General features: G+C 40.7%; 1 protein-coding gene across 4 annotated transcripts in view; it reads left to right on the plus strand.

The window, feature by feature from the left end:
• The window catches only part of Pank1 (pantothenate kinase 1), an 86,207-nt gene that overhangs the window by 41,195 nt on the left and 20,189 nt on the right, over positions 1 to 24,823 (plus strand). The window contains exons 4-5 of one of the 4 annotated variants that reach the window (XM_090346294.1): positions 345 to 450; positions 24,141 to 24,493. In XM_090346294.1, the coding sequence (XP_090202420.1) occupies positions 24,158 to 24,493 (336 nt within the window). In that variant the 5' untranslated portion in view covers positions 345 to 450; positions 24,141 to 24,157. Of the gene's footprint in view, positions 1 to 344; positions 451 to 1,777; positions 2,613 to 3,194; positions 3,442 to 10,095; positions 10,130 to 24,140; positions 24,494 to 24,823 lie in introns of those variants that run through there. The other 3 variants (XM_090346292.1, XM_090346293.1, XM_090346295.1) reach the window with 3 other exon arrangements.

Below are 24,823 nucleotides of genomic sequence, written 5' to 3' on the forward strand. Positions count from 1 at the left end.
ACCTCTCAGTGAATGCCTCCCCAATACTTCTGTTAGCTCTGATTTTACAGTCTTCTGCAGTGAAAAAAAAAAAAAAGCCTAACAAGAATATAAACCCTAGATACTGCTGAATGTACAGAGCACAGGGGCATGGCAATACAGAGGCCAGCCAGGCTTTGCTACCTTGTGACCCCTCTGTAAATGTAGTGCAAATGATGGAATGTATCACACATAATCCACCCATATGCCTCGTTTCCCTTGACTTGATAGGAAGTGAAAGTTGTAAACATAACAACTACCTCTGTCAAAGGATAAATCTAACAATTTAGTTTAATGATCTTAATTGGCTTTATTTTCAATTGTAGGATTGGACATTTCATTCCCTGAAACAGAAGTGTTTCAATGGGCCAAGCAGAGGAGTTGATTTCTACAAGCAGAGAAGTGTTTGAAGAAGGCAGACACAAAAACAAAGTAAATTGATCATTTCAGAATTACTCTTCTTGTAAGGAGGGGTCAGGAGACAGAAGATTTAAAAAAAAAATAAAACTGATAGCTTGACTTCCTCCCTTCTTTTGGGAAAGGATGAAAGTAGAGACAAATTCACTGTTTTGCCAATAGAAATTGCATATTTGGGTTTCTGGCTAGTATCTCTAGTCCTGGTTTTTGTTTTTGTTTTTTTGCCAGTCCTGGGCTTGGGCTCAGGGCCTGAGCCCTGTCCCTGGATTTTCTCAAGGCAAGGGCTCTACCACTTGAGCCACAGCACCACTTCTGGCTTTTTGCTATGTATGTGGTACCAAGGAATTGAACCCCAGTCTTCGTGCATGCTAGGCAAGCACTCTACCACTAGGCCAAACTCCCGGCCCTAATCCTGGTTTTTTAAGACAGGCAAGCAGGTATTTTGGTTTGGTGATTCAGAACTTTTAATATCAATGATATGATTTTCACTTTTAGCCTGGTCAATATAGATTAGTCTAAACCAATGACTTCCCATAATTTTCTTTTTTCTTCCCATTGTTGTAATTTAAAAACAGGGAGTTGTACGCACTAGGCCAAGGCCTTTACCACTGGGCCATACCGATAGTTAAACTGTTTAGAATTTTATGCAACTCTTTTGAGCTCTTATATTGTGTCAAGATTGCACCAATATTTTTAGGTAAACAATCCAGTTAACAGGTCAAAACTGAGGTCTAAAGGATTATGTAACTTTGGTAAGATCTCAAATTTGTCTTTCTACTGAGCATGCTCAGAGTGGCTCCCTACTGCCAGGTGTGTTAAGCAATGACTCTGTGTGGATTTGCTTAGTGGTTAAGTTGGAAGTGAATGGGCTAACTGGCTAACTCCAAATGCTGACCACCCTGTGATGCTTTCCCTTCTTAAAGCCAGAGGCAACTCTGCCCTATAAATATAACATGATATTGTCTCTCCAAGTTCTTTCTGGGTGAGGAAAGCGCTTTTTATAGCTTGCGATTGCTTCTTGTTTACTCGGTCTCTTCCAGCACCAGGTAATCCTGCCTGCTTTTGCCCTTCACTGTATTTATTCCCAGGTTTCCTCACTGCAAAAGGTAATGCATTCTGTGTGCTTCGTGTGTGCAAGTCTGCCTACCTTTGTATAAAAATAATCGCCCTCCCATCAGCCCTAGTTTGGTCCCTCCATGAAACTCGTGAGTGGACACACACACACACACACACACACGCACGTGGGGTGGCAACATGAATGACCTTGCAAAGGTATCCAGCCCGCTGAGGACAGGATTAGCAAACCTCAGACCTCTGCAAACATTTGGCTTTCTCCTGCATTCCTTCCAAAGCTGCTGACGGCTCTTCGAGTCTACCTCACCCAGTACCCTTTTAGTCTGGCCAAGCCACACAAAAGCTCAGTCCGCCCATCTCCTCTTTGCAAGCCCTGAGAACTTCATTCCCCATGTTGAAACTAGTCGGTGTCAGCGGCGGGCTGAACTGGGCATGCTCAGTGGCTGGGACAGGTCCGAGAGGCGAGGAAGAAGCTGCATTTGAAGTCTCAAGGCTTAGGGATCAAAGGGAATCGAGCCGTGGAGGCCCCGAAAGGGGCTACACGGAGATCCCCAATTCCGCGCCCGCGTCCGAAATGCTCGGGGCGGGCGCGGCGGGGTCTACGCGCAGGGGGCAGGGCGTGGAGGAGGTGGGGGAGTCGGCAGGAGAAGGGGAGGAGCGCCCTGCTCACCATCCCCCGGCGCCGGCTCTGCGGCTGCTGAATCGGAAGCAGCGGGGAGGATCTGAGGAAAGAAAGACGTCCGAGAATGACCTCCAGGCAGGCCGCCTGAGCAGGAGCCCGCGCGCTGCTCCGCAGGCTCCGGGCATGAGTGACCGCGGCGCGCAGCCGGAGCGCCCGGCCGCGCACTCCCCAGGGGCCGCCGCGGCCACCGGCGTCGCCGCCGTGAATGGGCTGCTGCACAACGGCTTCCACCAGCCGCCAATCCAGCAGCCGCTCCTCTGCCACCGGAGCTCCGCGAGCGGCGGCGACGCAGCGCCCCCTCGCCCCCAGCTCCCGTCGGAGCTCCCGCCGCCGCCGCTGCCCCTGCTCCCGCAGCATGACTCCCCGGCCAAGAAATGCCGGCTGCGGAGGAGGATGGACTCGGGAAAGAAGAACAGGCCGCGTAAGTCCCGCCGGAGGGGAGCGTCGGCGTGAGGCCCGCGCTGGGTTTGGGGACTGGGGACGGCGTGGGCTGGAGCCGCGGCGCACCGTGCGCGCCTGCGATGGGGAGGGCGGCTGGGGACGCGCGCTTCCTAGGGCGCCCAGCCCTAGGGGTCATTGCTGGAGCCTGCCCTCCTCGCCGGGTCCTATCCGCATAATGGGCCGATTGGACGCCCGGGGCGGCGGTTCTACAGAGGCGGACGGCACGGCCAGCCTTTCTTATTGGTCATGGGGAACAAGCACTTGGGTGGGATCATGAGTGGGGAGGGAGCGAGCGTGCTGCGCGGCTGAGGCTGACTTCTCGGAGTGCAGCAGGCAGAGCCGCCGCCAGTGCCTTGGGTCTCTTTAGGCGAGCCTCGTTCTGGAGGCGTGGACTCTGACGGTCCCCCAAATCACAGACTGTTAAGCCCAGTTTCTTCGCAGCCAATCAGATGGCCTGTTGGCAGGGACACACCTTCTGATACCATGTGGGCCGGAACTGGGTGGACCAATGAGGACTGGAGGTGGAATTTCTTTTTTTTTTTTTCCTGCACGAGTGGGGAGGTCGAATTGAGTATCTTTGTAGTGTGTAGTCGAAAGCCCGAAGTGCATTATTTCACAATCGAGCCTGGCGTATATAATGGCAGTTTGTAAAGGGTACTTTCCCTGCTGGACGTTCGGGAATGTAAATTTGTAGGTCGAGTTTACGACTCCTTTTTTTTTCTTTCCCCCTTTATCAGAGCCCAACCTCACACAGCCGGTGTCCTCTTTTTGAGTCTTTTTAATGAAGCTTATAAATGGCAGAAAGGAAAGTAAGTAGAATGTATGTTAATAAGCGATTGCATCCAAGCATGCACTTTTTGCATATGAATTATTCTGTTAATAGTGTTGGAAAATGGTTAGACAAGTTTTGGATTTCTGTAAAATTCTGGCAGTTGTTGAACAATGCAGTTTTTCTTATCTTTTACTACTATTTTTTGGCTCTTAGCATTTCTGCATTGAATTAAAGTTTCTGAGAGGTTGAAATCTTTTGCAAGACTGTAGATGAATCCGATGCTTATGTTTTGTAGTTCTGAAATGTTAAGATTGAAAGTTAACATTTTATCTGGAGCTTTGGAACCATATAGCAGATCTGGTTATGGTTGTAAGAAAGATTGGTAGCACCTGACTTTTTACTTTTGCTTTATACTTGTAAGAAACTAACTTTTTATAAGAACTTAATATGGACTAATACTTATGATTTGCTCATCTTAGTTTTTTTAAACACATTTAGTTAATTCTCTGAGCTACAATGACAAATTATACTAAAGTTTGCAATGAAAATAGCTAAAATATAAAGAAAGAATTATGGAGTTTTATCTACGATTGCCAGCTTGAGTCGTCTATGTTTAACTGAGGATTTAACACTCCTTGAGATACTTTGAGAAATTGAAAATACAATCTTTTTTACTAATAGTATGAAGAAAAACAGAAAATTAATCTGAATTTTCCACTTGTGATTGCAAATCAATAGGAATTACTGTAAAATGTAAGAGAATATAACTATTGGCTTGTGTACCCTGTGCTGAAAATTAAATCAACTTATTTTTTTACAGAAAGATCTTAGTTATCATTTCAAGTGACCATGAGTTTTTTATATAAAATTTTAAAAGGCTTAATCTAAATTGATTTGATTTGGTTTGGTTATTCTGCCATCTTTACTTTTCTCAGAGCAAACTTTTCTGAAAAATTTCATACTAGCTGCCCATTTCATTATAAAAGTTTCTTAATAGTAGATTTATTATTTTTGCATGTAACAACCAATTGATATTTAGGTACTGCTTAAAAGCAGTCTACTTAAAGGAGAGTATATTTTTATTTATTTATTTATTTTTATTTATTTATTTTTTTGTGGGTCATGGGGCTTGAACTTGGCCTGGGCGCTGTTCCTGAGCTCTCCAGCTCAGGGCTACCACCCTACTCTAGAGCCAAGCCCCATTTCCCATTTTCTAGAGGTTAATTGGAGATAAGAGTATCAGGTCCTTTTGTGCCCGAGATGGCTTTGAACCTTGATCCTCAGATCTCAGCCTCCTGAATAGCTAGGATTACAGGTGTGAGCCACACCATTTTTTTTTAAATGGCAAATAGATCTCATAGGAGCAATCATTACGACACAAGGAATATTTGAGTCTTTTAAATCTGAACTATCAGAGTAGGTTGGTGGTAAAGCATCAAGCTATCCAAATAACTAATTCCTACTTACCAGTTTGCTACATTTGATTCCTGTCTCTTTCCAAATTACGTGTATTAGGGCATCCAGGGTATATTTCTGGAATGCATATTGCAACAGGTATATTTGTAATTTAGTAAAAATTTGTATAGATTGCACTATCATTAAAATACTTCATACTTCAAAACAAAAAAAATGATTTGGTATTTTTTGATTAAATAAAAATTTTAAACCTGGCCTTTCATTGAAAAGGCCATATGTAGTCTAAAAATCAAGTCAGTGGCTAGAAGGATAAATTGCTTAGCGGTAGAACATCATGCTTAGTATTTTCAACTCTCTGTGTTTGATGCCCAACATCCCTCCCCCCAAAAAAATCAGTTCCTGCTGATTTTGTGAAATAAGGAAGGGAGAATGGTGTTCATTACTTGATCTATCTATCTATCTATCTATCTATCCTCTACCAACCCAAATTGGCTTTAAATGGTGTGCCTCCTGATTTCTACCTCTTGAGCAGTAGAGATTCTAGGCATGAGCCATGAAATCTAGCTAGAATGTATTTTGTTTGGCATGGTAACCAAAGATGGAAATAGTAAAAAGTGAAAGGGTGAGCTAATTCAGCAGTGATATTCACTTGACACTGTATTGGAAATGAACTATACAACGAGGGTGGAGTGGGGGTGGAGGGTGTTTGGAGGGAAAAAATTGGGAGAAAATGAGGGAGGGGGGTCATACTGTTCAAAAAGGAATGTACTGGCCGGGATTTTGGCCTAGTGGTAGAGTGCTTGCCTAGCATGCACAAAGACCCGGGTTCGATTCCTCAGTACCACATACATAGAAAAAAGCCAGAAGTGGTGCTGAGGTTCAAGTGGTAGAGCTCTAGCCTTGAGAAAGTCCAAGGACAGGGCTCAGGCCATGAGCTCAAGCCCAGGACTGGCCAAAAGTAAAAAAAAGTACTCAATACCTGACTCATTTAACTGTAACATCTCTTTACATCACCTTTACAATAATTTCTTTTAAAAAGATTGAAATAGTGCTGTTAGGTTTTTTTTTTTTTTTCCTAGTCCTGGGGTTGAACTCAGGGCCTGGGCACTATCCTTGGACATTCTCATGGCTAGCATTCTACCACTTGAGCCACAGCACCACTTCTGGCTTTTTCTGAGTAAGTGGTACCAAGCAATTGAACTCAGGGCTTCATGCATGCTAGGCAAGCACTCTACCACTAGGCCACGCTTCCTGCCCTAGTACTGTTAATTCTTAATGTGTGGAAAATATAAGAAGCAAGTAAACAAAACCTGTCATGGTTTTGTCATGGAGACGGAATAAATATGGAAATAAAATATTGGTTTTTAGTGACTGTTGGTTTTTATTAAAGCCAGACCTCAATGTATATTTGTATGTGTGAAAATAAATCATGGTTTTTATGAGTCAGGAGCTCCCCTGGCCATGCTGGCCTCGTGCTCACAATCCTCCTACTTTAGCCTCCAAGTATTGTAATTACAGGTGTCCACTACAATGTCCAGGATTCTTCTTTTCCTTCCTTCCTTCCTTCCTTCCTTCCTTCCTTCCTTCCTTCCTTCCTTCCTTCCTTCCTTCCTTCCTTTCTCCCTCCCTCCCTTCCTTCCTTCCTCCCTCCCTCCCTCCCTTCCTTCTTTCCTTCCTCCCTCCCTCCCTCCCTCCCTCCCTCCCTCCCTTTCTCCCTTCCTTTCCCAGTCCTGGGCACTAAACTCAGGACCTGAGCACTGTCCTTGGGCTTTCCTCAAGGGTAGTGCTCTCTTACTTGAGCCAGAGCACCACTTTTGGCTTTTCTATGTATGTGGTACCGAGGAATCGAACTGGGTCTTCGTGCATGCTAGGAAAGCACTCTACCACTAGGCCAAACTCCTGGCCCTCCAGCCTTTTTCTTACATTTAATTAATTTTAAATGTGTATATATACACATATATAAATGCATATAAACATATAGATGTATATTCCTGTGTACATACATACATATCCCTTAGAATGATGGCAATCTGAATCAGTTATAAAAACAATTTGATGTGCCTAGTGTGGTGTATAGAATTTCTAAGTAGGCAAGAATAGTCTAGATGGGGGCAGCTGGTAAACCTGGTATTTCATTGCCTAAATTCTGATATCTTTTAGTTGCTTAGAGTTGATTAGCTGGGTATGTGCATGCACATATGCCTGTGCATGTATATAGATGTATGTATCTAGGAATATATTTGAGAGCACTAGATTCAAAAGGACAAAGGAATATTACTTCTAGAAGCAGACACATCAAAGTGGTGCTCTGATCCTCTCACAGATTTCCCTATATTTTGGAAAGCGAGTAGAGAACCTTGTGGCAATAAGTGGTATTTTTTGCTTCTTGTTTTTTGCATCTCCTATGTTCGTTTCCTGAGTGCTGGCATTGCACTATAGCACATATGGCCTGCAGGTAGCTATTTCTGACCCATAGCTTATGTGTTCATGGTTCCTGATGTGCTTTTGCAAACGCATGTGCACATTCTCCATTTTTCAGGTGGAGGAAGAGAGACTCAGAGAAATGAAGCAAGCTTTAAACCCAAATTTCTGTTACCAGCGAGCTTTCTTTTCTATCACAGTCATATTTAGTTGGAAATAGGAAATATGTTCTGCAAATGTTAAAGAAAAGACAGCTATACAATTTTGGCAAACAGATTTTGGGGAAACAGTAGCTATCATTGATATGGTACACTTCATTGACTATAGGCTAGGCATGGACCTAACCACTTTACACAGGTAATTTCATCAAATAAATAAATGCTCCCAGCACTCTGTGAGAGGGACTTTCAGTATCTACAAATGAAGATACAGAGAGCTCAGGATTTTGACATTGCAAGACTCATGGATTCCCAGGAAGTTAGTATTCCATAGTGGAAAGAGCTTTGCAACCATCACACCTGAATTCAGGCTCTCATTCACTGCTTGCTAGGGGCATCGCCCTCAGTATATTCTTAACCTCTCCCTGGATCACTTTGCCAACAGAGATAGTGGTGCTCATCTTACCAGGTATAGTAAAGACCAAACAAAGAAAAGGTGCATACAATATATGTTCATACTTAGAATCTTACAGGAACCATTTTCTACAGTATCCTCAAATATAACACAATATATTTGATCCACCATCTTCACCAGGAAGCTTTGCTAATGCCCTCTGATTTTTCTAAAAGCAGGACATAGACTTAATGTCACAAGTCTTTGACTCCACTCTCATTCCTGAGACCAAGTACAGCTCAGCCTGAGAGTGACATTGACAGCTACTTAGTAAATAAGAAAACTGTAATTTATTTGTGTCTGGGCAAAGTGATTTTTAAAAGGAGAAGTATTATTCCTTGATCTTGACCATTTGATATCTCAGCCTTGGGAGATAAAGGATTAGAAAGAGGAAACACTTTTCCTTTTTCAGAATTCCGGAATTGAACGACTTCAAAACTTATCACAGCTCCATCCAGTTCTCTGGTCATCTTTTTAACCTATTCTCCAGGGATTGAAAAAGTGACCTTGCAATCTGTGTTCTGGAAGATGAGAATGACATGGATATTTCTAGCCACAGTTGCCCTTAGCACTAGTACCTACTCCTGGCCCTAATTCCATGCTGTAGCTGAGGCTTCAAGGATAGGCATTCAGAACACAGTGGACCTACATGAGCCTCTGGAATCTGTGGCTGGTTTGGGCAGTGCCACTTACTCATAGTTCTCTGCGCCTTCTGGACAAATAACTCTTTTACAGATCAAAATTAGCTATTCAGAGGTAAAAGAGGCAGGGATGATATTAGTTGACTTCATGCCTGATATGAATCAACTCTGTAGTGAGGTATCTAGCAAAATATAAGCATGTCTACCATTTAGTAGCTTTCATTATTGGTGACATCATTTGAGGTTCCTCTTTATACTGTATCAAAATCCATTCTCCACTCCATAGCCCTGTGTTCTTTGGCATTACAATATATCCAATCCATCTTCCACATGAGGTATTTGAAGACAGCTATATTACCTTAACTCTGCCTCTGGCTGCTTGTGAAAAACTAAAACCTATAATCTTGTGTGCCAGACTTCACCCAGATCACTCAAATGAGTTGCTAGAAGTAGTAATGCAAGAATGGAGGAGGGATATTTGGGATTGTTACAAGGGAGGCAAGAAAGTATTTACTTAAATGGTCTTAAACTCTGTGATTTAATGGTTCCCAGGGGACCCATATGGACTAATGAGTTTTTCTTTCTTTGGGATGAGCACTATGCTAGACTCTGGAGAGGATATCCTCAACCTCTGTCCCACAAGTAGCTGGATTGCAGGAGTACACTAGCATGCTCAAGCCTCCTCGACACATTTGAATTGCGGTAGAGGTACTAATTATGCCAGGACCACAAACACAAATTAAAGCTATCCTAGACAAACCAGGAGTCTGAATGGTCTGACAAAGCCGGGTTACACTGACAGTAGGAACTGATCGCACACATCTCTTCCTATTTTGGGGCATTCAGTATTCTTGGGCATGGTGGGTATATTTACGCCATTAACAAGCACTGAAAACTAGGGTTTCATATTGTAAAAACCAGTTGTTAAAAGTTTACCAGCATACCAGTAACAGGGCCACAGTTCACAGATGAGGTAGAGAATTAGAAGAAAAGTCAACAACATCTGTTTTGCTAACAGTGGCCATGCCAGAAGGTGAAAAGTTAGATGAAGGGTATTTGTCTTTATCAAAGACTGCATTCAAGGACTGGAGTACAGTCAGCTCAGGGATAGGTGACACAGACCTTAGGTTAATCACCCAGCACTACAGAGTTAAAAAAAGAAAAGTATTCTACTGCCTCTTCCTATTCTCATCTCGACCCTGAATCATCAAAAAGAGTTAGCTCGTTCTGTGTATGACTATGAATTGCCAGAGATAGTGATACACCGTGATAATCCCATCATACTGGAGGCAGAGGTGGTAAAATTATGAGTCCAAGGCTAAATAACTATACAGGATATAATTGGCTTAGTGCTAGATTACGTGTACCGTGTGGGTTGGTGTTGGTGTATCATTTACTCATACTTAATTTGGTATGTGTTTATTGGAATGACTTGATTTCTAGTTACTTATTCATTGTGATTTGGGAGCTATTAAATCGTTTCCTTAGTACTTATAATTCTGGTCCTAATTGGCCTCTCAATTATCATTAGTTCATATAACCAAATTATTCATTAATTTATCATTTATGTTTTGTAGCTAAGATGTTGAGATGGAAAGACATGAATCTCTTCATTTCTGTTTCTTGTTAAGGCAGGTAGGTGGAATTTGTCCTAGCCAAGTGGGAAAGAAGCTGGGTGTTTGTAGTTCCATAAACAGGAAGACAAAAGAGGGACATCCCTAGCTCAAGTTTTGCTTCAGAGGTGACTGATTGTGGAACACTTGTCCTCTCATTGTTCAGAATGTTGGGGTTTTAAAAAGCAAAGAAAACAAAACCATAATAACTAACCCTTTAGGAAAATTTCAAACATTACAGAAAACTAGAGAGCATAATATGTTGTACTGTTTAGTAGTCATCACTCAGCTTCTTTAATTACAGACTTTTGATCTCTATTTTTATTTCTTCAATTACAAAGCCCAACTTTCCCTTTCCTAGACCAGATTGTATTGAGACAAACATCAAATCATATTTCAGTATTCAGTGTGTTTGAATCTGTTTCTAAAGATTAGATTAGAATCCATTTTTTACAAAAATACAGCCATCTGTGCTTTCTTTAATTCTGAAATATATTACATCTAGCTGAGATTATTTGATTTGTAGTGCACAATTAGATAAATGAATTCAGTTATCAAAATACAATTAAAGTTGTTATGTTTCACTTGAAAGGAGGTAATGAAAACCTGATACTGTGTTTCTGTCAGAGAATCTTTTTATTTGCCATTACCTGTTATTCTGTGTAAATAATTTTTAACCATTCTTCATGGTCTGAGAATTGAAATCTTATTCCAGAAATGAAAGAGTTCAATGCCAAAAGTCTGCTATAATTTACTCCGCAAATCACTGGACTAGAAATAACTCGTATTTCCTATATAGTTTTTGTCTTGCTATAGACTAAAGAATAGTATTAAAGAAATTTACCAACTTTTTTCTTCCTGAAGTCAGTGGAATGGAGTTAGTAGACAAACTAGCTGTTCTAAAGATATTTATAATACAAGATTATGCTGTGGAATCCAGTCACTTGATTCAAAGTTGAACTGGGGGAAGGGTCTATAGGATAAGTATTGCTGAAATCCATGAACTCTGCCACATGGTTTAGCTGCTATACCTTCAAAGCTAAGCCCTGGAGCAAAGAATCTATTTAATATGGAATGTGGAATCTATTTAATATCATTTTGTGTATGAAGCACAAGCACTTCTGAGGCTCAAACTAGATAAATAGTGGTCATTTCTTAACCTACTTAAATGGCAGAGCTTCTTTCTTTTTGCCAATTTTATGAAAATATTCTTTAAATGTATTTTCTACCTTCCTCCCTTTTTGCAAAATGACTATTGTTTAATGTATTTTAATTACTTTAAACCTCAGAAACATCAGTATTACCAGTTTATGCCAGTTGCAATACAGGAAATCTTTATAAAGGTATAAATTGTTTTACAACAACTAGCTATATGCAGGCTATAATCTCCAGGGTCCCAAATGTTTTATTCAAATCTATTCTTAAAAATGCTTTTTTTCTGGGGCCTGGAATTTGGCCTAGTGATGGAGTGCTTGCTTAGCATGCATGAAGACCCAAGTTTGATTCCTTGGTACCACATACATAGGAAAAAATCCAGAAGTGGTGTGGTGGCTCAAGTGGTAGAACTCTAGCCTTGAGAAAATTCAAGGATAGTACTCAAGCCCTGAGCTCAAGCCCAGGACTGGCAAAAAAAAATAATAATAAATAAATAAAATAAAAATAAATGCTTTTTCTTTGTAATTACAAAGTATGCTGGAGATCATCTAACTAATGTTTGAGTGAGTCATTGTAACTCTAAACATCTGTAAAACTGCCATAAAACTAGTACCTTCCTCATTAGGTTATGGGAACTATTAATGAGTAAGTGTAAACTTCTTAGCACAGCACCCATCATTCAGCAAGACCTTAAGATGTGATACTGAGTTAACTCATTTGTTTGTAAGCTTTGGAATAGGTGTCTTGTGAATAGACCATTCTTTGGCAGTTCTTTAGTTCTCAAGTCTTGAAGTTTTTCTGTAGGCATATGTGCACAAAATAAATTGCATAAGCTTTCACACACCACCACTTTAGCACATGTGTACCAAACTGAGTTGAATTTTAGTCAAGGCTTCGGCATATTTGTTTGGCCGGTGCTCTTACTTTGACTCAGGTCAGTTATGTAATAACAAGTAAATAGGTAACCTGTCAAGCCCTTGACCACACTCTTAGCATGTAAGGCACTTAGTAAAAGGTTTGGATGGTGTATGTGTGTGTGTGTGTGTGTACAGGGACTTGAACTCAGGACCTGGGCATTGTCCGTTAGTTTATTTGCTTAAGGTTGATGATCTACCACTTGAGCCATACCTCCACTTCTGTTTGTTTGTTTGTTTTTGTTTTTTTTTTTCTGGTTAATTGGTGATAAGAATCTCTGGACTTTTCCTGCCAGAACTGCCAGAACTGCCTCCTGAGTAGCCAGGATTTCAAGCATAAGCCACCAGTACCCAGTTTTTGTTTGATTTCTTTTTATATGTACCACAAGCAAAGTGAAGTATTGCTAGATATTTTTAATATTCAGGTTTTTTTTGTGTGTGAAATATTTTCTATAATGCCTTCCAAGCTGCTGGATTCCAGAAATGTGAATCAAATTTCAAAGAAGTTGTTCAAAACCTAGTTGTTCAAAACCTAGTTGCACTTTTGTCTCTGAGTCAGACATTTCTCCATGTCATGTATCCAACAAAATGCAAAATAGTTCCTAAAGTTCATGAACCTACTACTACTATACATAGGAATAATTTCCAGACTTTAATCAATACAGATTCATTCCCCTCACCTTTATATTAAGTAAAATAAAATGATGTAAATAAGATACTACTGTGCAGTTCAGAGTTAAGATGCAATATAAAATTTCCAATTTGAAAGAGTCTAGAAAAACTACTCTTGGTCTGACTTTCTTGGTTTGCTTTGTTTTTCAATGCAGGGTTTTATGATTTGGCCCAAGGAAAGTCCAATATTTTTTTTTTTTTTTGCCAGTCCTGGACTTGGGCTCAGGGCTTGAGCACTGTCTTGGACTTTCTCAAGGCTAGCACTCTACCACTTGAGCCTCAGCACCACTTCCAGCTTTTTGCTATGTATGTGGTACCGAGGAATCGAACCCAGGTCTTCGTGCATGCTAGGCAAGCACTCTACCAGTAGGCCAGACTCCCAGCCGAAAGTCCAATATTTTAAATGGTCATAATTGTACTTCTCAAGCTTTAATCACTTTTCTTAATCAGAGAATACATCTAGCTGTATGTTAGCATAGAAAATTATTGTTAATTGTAGTGACTTTCACATTGGCAATTTAACAGTGTTGTCACTGATAAGCCCAGGAGGCAGCTGAGGGTGGGAAGGAAGCAAACACTTTCTTTTTCTTTGTTGTTATTGTTCTTTTCTTTCTTTTCTTTTCTTTAGACAGGATCTCAGTATGTAGTCCAGGCTGTTTGACAAATTCTGGTTCTTCCTGCCTCAGTCTCTGGACACTGGTCATACTCCATTCTGTGATGGTTACTGTGCTAAAGAGGAAAAGGTTGGGGGAGGGAGGATGATTTATGAAAAGCTGTTATTAGTAAATATTAAAGAATTATTTGAATTAGGTCTTATTTTGTTCCTATACAATTTAGATTTCATTCCTTTTCCAAACAATTCTTAACTCCTTAGTACTTACGGGTTAGAGGTGACAAGGGGGCAGGTCCATTGTTCTGCCTGAATTTTATTCACCACAATGCTTCTTTCAATAAATACTCTGTGAATGAGTCAGAATGTGGTTGAACAGGGTGCCAATGGCTCACATCCATAATCCTAGCTACTCCGGAGGCTAGGAGCTGAGGATCATGATTCAGAGTTAGTAAGAAGGTGAAAGAAAGTACATTAACCACCAAAAAGCTGAAAATGGAGCAGTGGCGGCTCAGTAGTGAAGCTCTTGCCTTGATGGAAAAAGTTGAGGACTGACTTGCAGGCCCTGAGTTCAAGCCCCAGTTCTGGCATGAACAGCAACAAAATGTAATTGATCTTGGACTATTTGAGGCAGGTGCTTGTAACTTTATATTTATTTAGACTTTCTCTGCTATTAGAGCAGGTGCTACTTCCTTTTTCTAGCACTCCTGAGCAGCCTTAAAGTTTTGCTAGCTTTTGATAGTGAAGGCCGAAGTAACTGAACAAAGCCTATGCTTTGGGCATGTTTTGCCTGGTGGTACGACTGAGCAGTGCTATTCTCTCTGAAGCCTCTCCAATTAACTACTACCTGGCATTAAATTGTTAGTAGCATCCCTAGAGTAAGCCAGCATGCTCTGGTGGCTTGTCAAGATAAAAATTAAACCTCTTGGTGGTTTAAACTGGGATTTGCTTAAGCAGGTAATGAGATTACCATCTTGAGCCCACATAAGGCATTGAAAGGCTGGAGTAGCTGTCCACAGGATGGGTCCTGTGCCAAAATTATCCTATTGAAGATAGTCACCCAAGAAAATGGTTAGTTCTTTAGCTCCCCTGGGCTTGATCATAATTGTAGAATCTTCTTTTTCATCCAAGAACAAATCTTCCCTCCCTCTTTCCTTGGTTTTGTAGCTCAGGCTAGCCTAAAATGCACTAGGTAGCTCAAGATGGCCTTCAGCTCCTGATCTTTTCTGCCCGATTGCTGACAACTGTAGACATGTATCTCCATGCCCTGTCCAGAACTGTATTTCTGATGAAGAAGGTGGTATAACTAAAGATGAAGACCATTTGAAAGATAGATGTCAATCTTTTATTGGCTCTAGGCTGGACCAGACTGGAAGCTTCTTGCTGAGAAATAACTGAATAGCTATTTTCCACATACCCTCTCCAGACAGCTGAAGAACTGACTGTGAAGTAGGAATCAAAACCCCTCCTTAAGATCTAGAACAGAAATGTAAGACTTGAATACAGGACAAGCAGGTTGGGGAAGAGATGAGGTTGACTGGGTAACCAGAGTGACATTAGTTTTTGTACTTTGATCTCTCCCATTAAGTATGGCAGGGAAGGGCTCCAGAACCTTGAGGAAAAGGCTGGGCTTTTTGAGCTGCTCAAGGACTTGAAGAATGTGAAGGATAAAAGTTTAACTTCAGGATTTGATATTTGTGGATGCCTTCATCTTTAGTTTCATTTTGTTTGCTCCAGGCCCAGGTCCAAGTGAACAGTGTACTCCAGGGTGTTACCAGAAGACAACTTTGGTACATGGTTTCCTGAAGAGCCTTTTTCAGATTTTAACCTGAAGAATTAGCTTTTATGTGATTACTTCTGTTTGTTATTTTGATTTCATGAAATTATCGATATCAAGGCAGGCTATGTGGAATGCAAATCAAAGAATGCCTGCATGACCTAGATTTTGAGTAGATGGTTGCCAAAGCTAGCAACTTCTGGAAGAATACATACTTACCTTGACAATCAATGGCCATGACTGAGCAAGAGAAGTCATTGATGGAAATTAATTATAAGTAGAATTTCTAAACCATAGCTATGGGGTTTAATCAAGCATGAGATGATACCCGGAGCTTTCAAAAGCTCTATGTAAATTTTGGAAAATAAATCACCTGCAGTACTGATGTAAATTATTCACAAATAATTTAATTAACAAAGCCACCTAAATATATGCATTACCCTTAGCTATCAGCCTCAAAATATGGCCCTCGCAGCTTCAGCAAGGTCAGATCATTCAAACTCTCATGTGTCACTTTGAAGACATACTCCAGCTATTTATAGCGTTCATGCAGATGCTATTAGAACTTAACTAATGAGATTTACAGGGGACCTACCTTGAAAACATGGAGTCAGAATTTCTTGGTGAAAGCTTGGAAATTTGTATCTTTGCTTTTATTTATTTATTTATGCTTATTGTATGTGTGTATATGTGTGTGCATGAGTGTGTCTGTCTGTCACTGGGGATAGAGCACAAGACCTCCTGCAGTTTGCTCTATCATTGAGTTACACTCCCAGCCTGGAAATTTGTATTTGTAATGTGTACCTTAGGTGGTTTTTACAATTAGGCAAACTTGAGAAACTATGTACTTAAATAGAACCAGTTGTTAAAAAAAATAACTATAATGAAAACCTTGTCTTTAAAATTTAGTTCTACTTAAAGCTAAAGTTGACATTGATTTAAGGGAATGTGATTATAAATAAGTCAGAAAGATCAATGCCTTTGTGGATGTCCTTTTCAAAAATCAAATGCAAATTATATTTTATGGTTATGTGAGTATCAAGACCAATGCATTTTCTTCAACCCATAATCCCCTGTTTTCCTCTGATTTTAAAGGAACTCAAATATACTGTGTGGGTAAAAGTATTGCAGCTCCTTGGCACTGTGCCTACTGTGGCCTAATGTAAGTTGGCCCTGAATGACAGAGGTAAAATCCCAATGCCGTTTTTTTCTGTGTTGCTGCTCTGATCATACATCTGTTTGCCTCAGTTCTAAAAGGAATCCTCCCATTTTCCTCTTTCCTCTCACTTATGGAAATATGATCACCTTCACTCATATGGGCAAGAGGAAGAAAGATGATTGGAATCCTGGACTGTGCCAGAGGAACAAGGGTTCTTTGTAACATACATGGTTGTGCCCTTAAATGTGATTTGAGTCACCACATTTAACTAATGGGTCTTATCCTGAGAGTGTTAAGTCAATAGTTATGTGTAGCTTGGGTATGGTTTGTCCTCATCCATGCCCATGTTAAAATCTGATTCTCTATTTGTTGGTGTTGGGAATTGAGGGTCTTCAAAATGGATTATAATAGAGACACTGCTTTTTCTGATAGAATTACATACTAGACTTCCCTTGTTTAAGGAGAAAGAGTTGGGTAGTTCTCAAATACTGCATTAGTATGTATGAAAGCAGGTTCTTATTATGCTGGTTTGGTATAACAGCTCTCTTGGACATGTACTTTCCTCATATGCCTGTATCCCCTTCCAGTGTTTTACCATGATAGAACACAGTACAGGCCTTTAAGGTCCTTACTCGAAGGCAAACAAATGCTGGCTCTGTGCTTTTTGGCTTTCCCATGTCCTGAACACTAACTCCATAAAACCTCTTCTCTTTTAACTTATCTGGAGACTGTTGTTTAGTTATTGCAACAGAAAATGGACCAAAACTATAGGTAAATCTGATCTTTTTACCACCCTTAATTCCTACCTGAAGCAACCATTGTATGACAAGTGTCTTGACTGGTTGAACAGCATTGCTGAGTGTCATGTTTCCAGTATAAGGCAAAGAGTTCTACCACTGAACTACCATTCCCTACCAAAATTAGAACCAAATTATGGAAGAGGCTAGGAATCTGGAAGTTTTTAATATATTTTTCCATAGAGCTCCATGGAAGCATTGCCACTCTGCATTCCGACTTGGTAGTATGTAAGTACTTATACTTGCCGATACTAGAGGAATTATCACAGGTTTAACTAAGGATATCTCATATCCTTTTATTTGAAAGGGGACCTTGGTATATGGTTTCTGTTGCCCCTACAGAGCCATTATTTTTTTCAAATCACATAGCACATTTAACAGTTTCTTTGCATAGAGTTAAGATTTAACAGATTGTTTCCTGTTCAGTAATTATGGATTTATTTAAAATGTTATGAAAACCTTTCTATTAAACTTTGTATTCACCATGTGAAGGTGTTTAGGTAAGTTTTCTATTCTGCTGTGTTATGCTGTTGACATGGTTTTGGAAGGGGGTGTGTGTATATTCAGGACAGGGATCGTAAGAATCAGGAAGATTTTTACAGATAGATTAGCCTATCTCCATTTACTGATTAGTAAATGGTTCAAATAAATAAGAAATGCTCCCACAGAAATTCTCTGATGCTCTTCAGTTACAAGTGTCAAGCAATACAACTCAGATTGGCCTGGCAAAATGGGAAATTTACTGGCTCATCAAGCTGACAAGTCTACTGTCTATGGTGCCTGACTTTAAACAATTCTTTGAACTTTTTTTCCTACTTTAGGTTTCATTTTTTTGTTTTTTTGGGGGGGAGGGTTGGGTTTTTTTTTTTTTTAAGACACTCTCATTTTGTAACTTCATTGGTCTCAGATTCTTGCTGTGTAGCCAAGGTTGGCTTCAAAGTCTGAATCTTTTTTTTTTTTTTTCCAGTCCTGGGCCTCGAGCTCAGGGCTGAGCACTATCCTTGGGCTTTCTCAAGGCTAGAACTCTACCACCTGAGACAGCAACACTTCCGGCATTTTTCTATGTATGTGGTACCAAGGAATTGAACCCAGGTCTTCATGCATGCTAAGCAAGCACTCTACCACTGGCCCAAAGTCTAAATCTTAATGCCTCCATGCTAGAATTATGCACATGTACTACAATGGCCACCTTCTTTTTTTTTTTTTTTTTGCCAGTCCTGGGCTTAAACTCAGGGCCTGAGCACTGTCCTTGGACTTTCTCAAGGCTAGAACTCTACCACCTGAGCCTCAGCACCACTTCTGGCTTTTTCCAAATATGTGGTACCAAGGAATTGAACCCTGGTCTTCGTGCATGCTAGGCAAGCACTCTACCACTAGGCCAAACTCCTGGCCCCTGGCCACCTTCTTTGATCTTTTTAAATTTCAATTATCTTATCTGTAATCAGAATGTTGCACTTGGCATTTCTATGTAAATACTAGCAGTTAAATCACTTCAACCAAAGGGATACATAACAAAGGGAAAGCTAGTCTTTGGAGATAAGAAACATTTAAAGAATCATAATTTTATTGCACATTTGGATCTAACTCAAATAGTTCTTTTTTTTATAAACCTTGTGGAAGTCTTTAGGCAAGTTAACAAAATTAGTATTAACTCAATGTAAAACTATCTTTAAGATGCTTCATGAATGGTTTTATTGTTGATTACTCAACCCTCAAAATATTCTGATAGTTTGCTCAGTCATTCCTTTTCTTTTTCTTTCTTTTGTCACCAGTTACATTATTTTACTTACTTAATCACCTGAGGACAACTTAAAGTGGGAAAGATTTATTTTTGCTCACAGTTTCAGAGATTTGGCCCTGTTGATTCTGGGCCAGCAGTGTGACAGACTGTCATGGTGGTAGAAAGAACAGGAGGGTCTTCACCTCATGGAGGACAGGAAGTAGGGGAAAGAAACACAGGAAAGCCTCAAGGGCTAGATAAACACCCCTTGCCCCTTCCCAGGAGAGGCCCACAAGAGCAGTGAAGTCATTTGGTATTAGACAGAGACATCTAAAACCATGCACTAAAACAAACCTTTTGTCTTTATGAGTTAATTATTATTTCATATAGTCAGGCAGGGCTGACCAATGTAGCAAGTTAATCCTGCAATAACAATAATCTTTAAAAACAAAAGTTTGTGTGTCAAAATACAAGTTCACTGCAGGTGGCTGGGATCTCCATTTGGGCTTGTCTTTACTTTCAGAACCTTATCTTACATTTTGCAGGTTATGGTAACAGACTGTTGTGGAGGGTTTAATGAAGTGCTCTTGCCTACAAGTGACACGCGTCCTTTCCTTTCACAACTCACTGGGCAGCTTAGGAACATTGCCCAGATAAATTATTAAAAAGCCACGAGTTTTGGTCTGACCCAACTGGCCTGGAAGAGACCATAAATCTTTGGCCAACAGAGCTGATGACTCTGACAGTTTGTCCCTCCGATGAGCAGATGATTGGCACACACTCTGTTTTGTAGGCACAGTACATCCCTACTTTCCCCAGAGGAGACCATTCCCGTGTCCCACCTATCTTGGCATCTGAGCGATGCCTAATTTAGGCTCTACATTAGGAGATGACACAGTTATTTCTCCTTCAACTGTGGATATGGTTCTTCTTAATCTAGTGACCTCTGGACAGAAAAGATAATGATCTGATTTACATATACATAGCATATTAATATAAAACAACTATAAGCTGCCATTTGAAAACGGGATGAAGGGAAGATGGTTAGCTGCCACTGGACCTCAGTCACTGAAAAATGCAGAAGCAATTCAGAACCTGCCCACCCCCGAAAAATATCTTTTTGGTGCCCTGGTTCTTCATGGGGTGAGGGGGAACTCTTTAGTCAAGTTCCCTCATCCCTTAGATCTATCTCTCGGAGGACTCCCTTTTCCACTAGATTTCTTGATCATATCTGAGAGGTGAAATTTACAAGTGGACATTGTTTTAGCTGAGTACCAGAATGAGGCCCTTCAGACCAGGCTTGCAATCTAAATGAAGTCAGTCATGCAGAAGAAGTTCCATGTCACCAACCTAAAATTAAACAGTTTATCTGACTTTCTGAGAAATCCAGATTTAGCAAAATGATAGGCAAAAATCCCCAAAGCAGGCTAATTATTTTCCTATTATTCTGTCTCCAGTCATAAGGAACTAATATTAAAATGATCAAATCCATTATTTGGTCTTTGGTTTCTGCGTACTTCATCCTACTCGGTCTATAAACCCAACATCCTTTGCTTGGACCCTCGGAACACTTAATCTGTTTCATGGAATGGACTGCTGTGCAATTCTAGCATGAAAATAAACTCCACCTGTGAGTGAAGTGCTTGCTTTGCAACGTCCCAGGGCAGGTTTGATCCTCAGCATCCTCCATACCCACCCATACCAAATTGTAGAAAATAAGTCCAAACTAAATTGCTCTAAGTCTGTCTTCTGACAGATCCAAAGTGAACTCTAAGGAGTGTGAGCTCCTTAGAGGATGAGCAGCTTTCTCAGTTGTTGGGGTGTGTGTGTGTGTGTGTGTGTGTGTGTGTGTGTGTGTGTGTGTTACTTGAACTCAGGGCCTTGTGTTCTCTCTTGTCTTTTCTGCCCAAGCCACACCTCTGTGTCTGACCTTTTGCTGGTTAAAGGGTAATACAAGTCAGATTTGTCTGCCTCAGCTGGCTTTTATCCTCATATCTCAGTCTTTTGAGAAGCTAGGATTACAGGTATGAGCCATTAGCACCTGGCTTTTTAACTTTTTTCTGACATAGAAAGTCAGGGACTACAGAGCTCTTGTGGGTCTTCAACACTTATCCCAACTCTAAAAGGCTCATTCCCTTGGTTTCCTCAGTCTTGCCACTCTTTTCAAAGGGAGGCAGGTTTCTTGTTGGTTTCCAGTTTATTTTTATATGCCTGTAGTGAAGCCCTCCATTTTTTTCTAAACATCTATGTGTCACCTGTGTATCTTATGGGTCTCCCTAATTTAGTGACTGAATGTTGCTGTTTTCAGTATGGCTCTACATGGAAAATGCATCTTTGGTTCTCCCTGAGCTACTCTACTGAAAGACTGAACTAAGAAGCCCTAAAGTTAACCTCATCATTACTGGACACATTGTAGCGGTTTTATAGAGTGTTAATAGGGGGCAGGAAACCATTCTCTTCACTTGGGAATAAGAGTGTCAAAGCTAAATGCAAAGTGCTGTTTTACTCAAAAGCTTCCTTTTGGGTTTTTTTGTTTGTTTTTTGTTTTTGTTTTTGTCTTTTGGGAAGGAGAAGCAGCACTTTTTTTCTATTTTGCAATTCTGTCTCATGAATTTCTTTCTCCCTGTCCTTTCTGTTGGTTTTTGTTTGTGAACCATTCAATTGTTTGCTAAGTTCTTCTGTCTTTCAAAATGCATCAAATAGCCAACACATACTACTGCCTTTTGACTTTCAGTCTTTTCACTAGATCAGCAAGCTTCTTAGTATTTGCCTTCCATGTTACCATAGGTAATAGTTTTCCAAATACTATGCCCATCTCCAATATCTGTTTCTTCTTTCCCTGCTGCTTAATCTCAGAACAGGGCCACAGGTTTTGTAGTTAAAGATGCTAAAGCTGCTAACCACCTCATATATACCATCAAAACAAGCCAGGTTCTCTTGTGATAGAAAATGCAGGTTCCTCTCCCCTGAGCTCCTGCTATGATGTTCTTTCTCACTATCCTTAGTCTTGAACGTGCACTTCTGCTAAAATTTTTGATAACTATTCTAGAAATACTTTTTTGTTTTTTCAGTCGAGGTTTGAGCTCAGCTCAAAGCTACTGCCCTACCTCTGGGCCTGGGCATTGTCCCTGAGCTTTTCAGCTCAAGGCTACCCCTTGAATCACATCCCCAATTCCCTTTTTCTAGTGATTAATTGGAGATAATAGTCTCACATTCTTTAGTGCCTGGGCTGGTTTTGAACAGCGATCCTCGGATCTCAGCCTCCTGAATAGCTAGAATTACAGGGATTACAGGTGTGAGCCACCATGCCCAGCTAGAAATACTTTTTTTTTTTCAGTACAATAATATTTTATTATATCAAAAGACTATTCTGCAATTTGTTATTTCACTCCTACATAGTTGGCATCAATACTTTTATATACATTATTTTATTTAAGCTTTATAAGAAGTCTGAGAAATAATGCTCTAGAGTAAATTGTGTCCCTCAATTACATGTTCGAGTCCTGATCCCCCTGTATGGAGTCATTTGGTGACAGAGCCTTTAAAAGGTACTTAAAGTTAAATGATGTCATAGGGTGAAGCCCTAATCAAATAATATTAGTGCTCTTACAAGAAGAGACAGCAGACACACACCATCTATTGGAGGGCCCAGTCAGAAGGTAGAGGACCCAGGAAGAAGACCCTCACTAGACTTTGACCTGGCTGACATTTTGATGTTGAAATTCCTGCTTTGAGCAATACATTTCCAGGAACACATTGGACTCTATGGTATCAAATTATGCCAGTACCAATCACCTTCCCAACAAATGTTTCTGGCATCTAAACTCTCAAGTCTGTGCTCTTTCGTTACAGCAGCCTGAGCTGATACTATTATTATGTCTTGGCAGATGAAGAACATGGAAGCTTAGGAAGATGAAGTATTTTCAATGCCACAGGATGGAGTAGTGGTACTTTCTCATTGAGAGATGGTAGTAATGTTATGAGATTGTTTCAGTTCTGAACACACAATCATGATACTTGGGGATAAGAATTGGCAGCTTTTTCTGGAAAGAGAAAAACATGGGGTCTCTGCTGTGAGACCAGCCTGGGGGCAGCACATGTGTTGCCAAGGAAGGGCTGTGTTCAGAGAAAGTTTTCTTTGTAAAATCAGGTGGCAGTCAGCATCAGGCCCAGACCACAGGCCACAATTGGTGGACTTCTGCTTCAAAACAATGTTGAAATGGTCATGTTTTCTGAGTGGATTTGAATTTTGCAACAAGATTTTGCGTATTCCAGGTGAGAAAGACAATCCACACCTTGACAGTATAACAGCCACATGTGTGTGGTGATTCTGCAAGATGGCAGATGTGGATGAGCTTTGGGCTTAGCCAAAGGAATGTGGGCACTAGCACAGAATTTGACACTGCATTCTGGAAAGCCCCACCCAGGCACAGTATCTTTGGTTTATACGACTGGAGCCCACTGGTGGTCTTCTTTCTCTCCTGCACAAGCTTCGTGTCCTCTCACTGGGGGTGTTTCGTGCCTAGAAATACTTTTTTTAAGAGACATCTGTTTAGAAAGAAGGAAAAAGGTGTGAATTAGCAAGATGTAAAGGATCTTATCAATGCTATAGCTGACTTTATCACAGCATCTGGCTACAATGGAAAGCCTAAGCCCTACCTGGAGACTGCACTGGGATGCCTTTCCTTTCCCTGATCTTCATTCCACCAACAGCGTGGTGGTGGTAGGAACATAAGTTTGGGTAGACCTTAATTTCAGTAAGATGAATAAAAATGCACATGTAAAATATGACAGTAGCTAAAAAGAAAAAAATTATACTGTGAGCAGGAAAGTATTTCTGAGTGTGTATATGTGTGCTATGTGATCTCAGCCTCTAGTTAAGATAGGATTATAGGCTTGAGCCACTGAAGTCCAGCTTTGTACAGATATTTTGAAATGGTGGAATGGCTGTAGGTTATCAAGATACTCCAGCCCTACCAAGACAGAAGAATGACTTAGGAAACAACAGAATCCTTTTTCTTTTCTCAGTTCTGAGCCCTTCTCATTGGATCAAGGGAGGGCAGAGTTAAGAGCACCTCTAAAATTAAGCATTTTTCTCTGTGCCCTTTGTAAAACACGGAATCAATTTTCAAACTGATGTTCAATGTATTTTTGAATTGAATACTCAAGAAGTGAATATGTGTTGGCATGTACAGAATTTAATAGCACTCTCTTTTTCCTTGTGTCTAGCATTCCCATGGTTCGGTATGGATATTGGTGGGACCCTGGTTAAGCTGGTCTACTTTGAACCAAAGGATATTACGGCCGAGGAGGAACAAGAGGAGGTGGAGAACCTGAAGAGCATCAGAAAGTATTTGACATCTAATACAGCCTACGGGAAAACTGGGATCCGGGATGTCCACCTAGAACTGAAAAACCTGACCATGTGTGGACGCAAAGGGAACCTGCATTTCATCCGCTTCCCCACCTGTGCCATGCACAGGTTCATTCAGATGGGCAGCGAGAAGAACTTTTCCAGTCTCCACACCACACTCTGCGCCACGGGAGGTGGGGCTTTCAAGTTTGAAGAGGACTTCAGAACGGTAGGTGAGGCTGGTCCTTGTCAAAACAAATCAAGCCTCTCACATGGCAGCCAGGGTACTACATGACAACTAACCTTGTATCTAGACAAGTTGATGTTCCCTAGTGCCTCAGTTTCTTCACCTAGAAGGAAATAAAAATAGCTTCAGACCATAGAGCTGATACAAAGAAGATTACATAGTGTGTGCCTGACTCTTAGTAAGAGCTCAATGTGTATTAATTTATCATCATCATCATCATCATTTCTGTTAAAATTACTGCTGTACAATGTGGCAAGATGATGTAACATGTATCTGAAGTACACATTTTGATTAGCATTTTCCACAGACACT

Source organism: Megascapheus bottae, chromosome 15 (assembly GCF_031878675.1).
Source record: "Megascapheus bottae isolate mThoBot1 chromosome 15, mThoBot2.hap1, whole genome shotgun sequence".
In the NCBI taxonomy this organism is placed as follows: domain Eukaryota; kingdom Metazoa; phylum Chordata; class Mammalia; order Rodentia; family Geomyidae; genus Megascapheus; species Megascapheus bottae.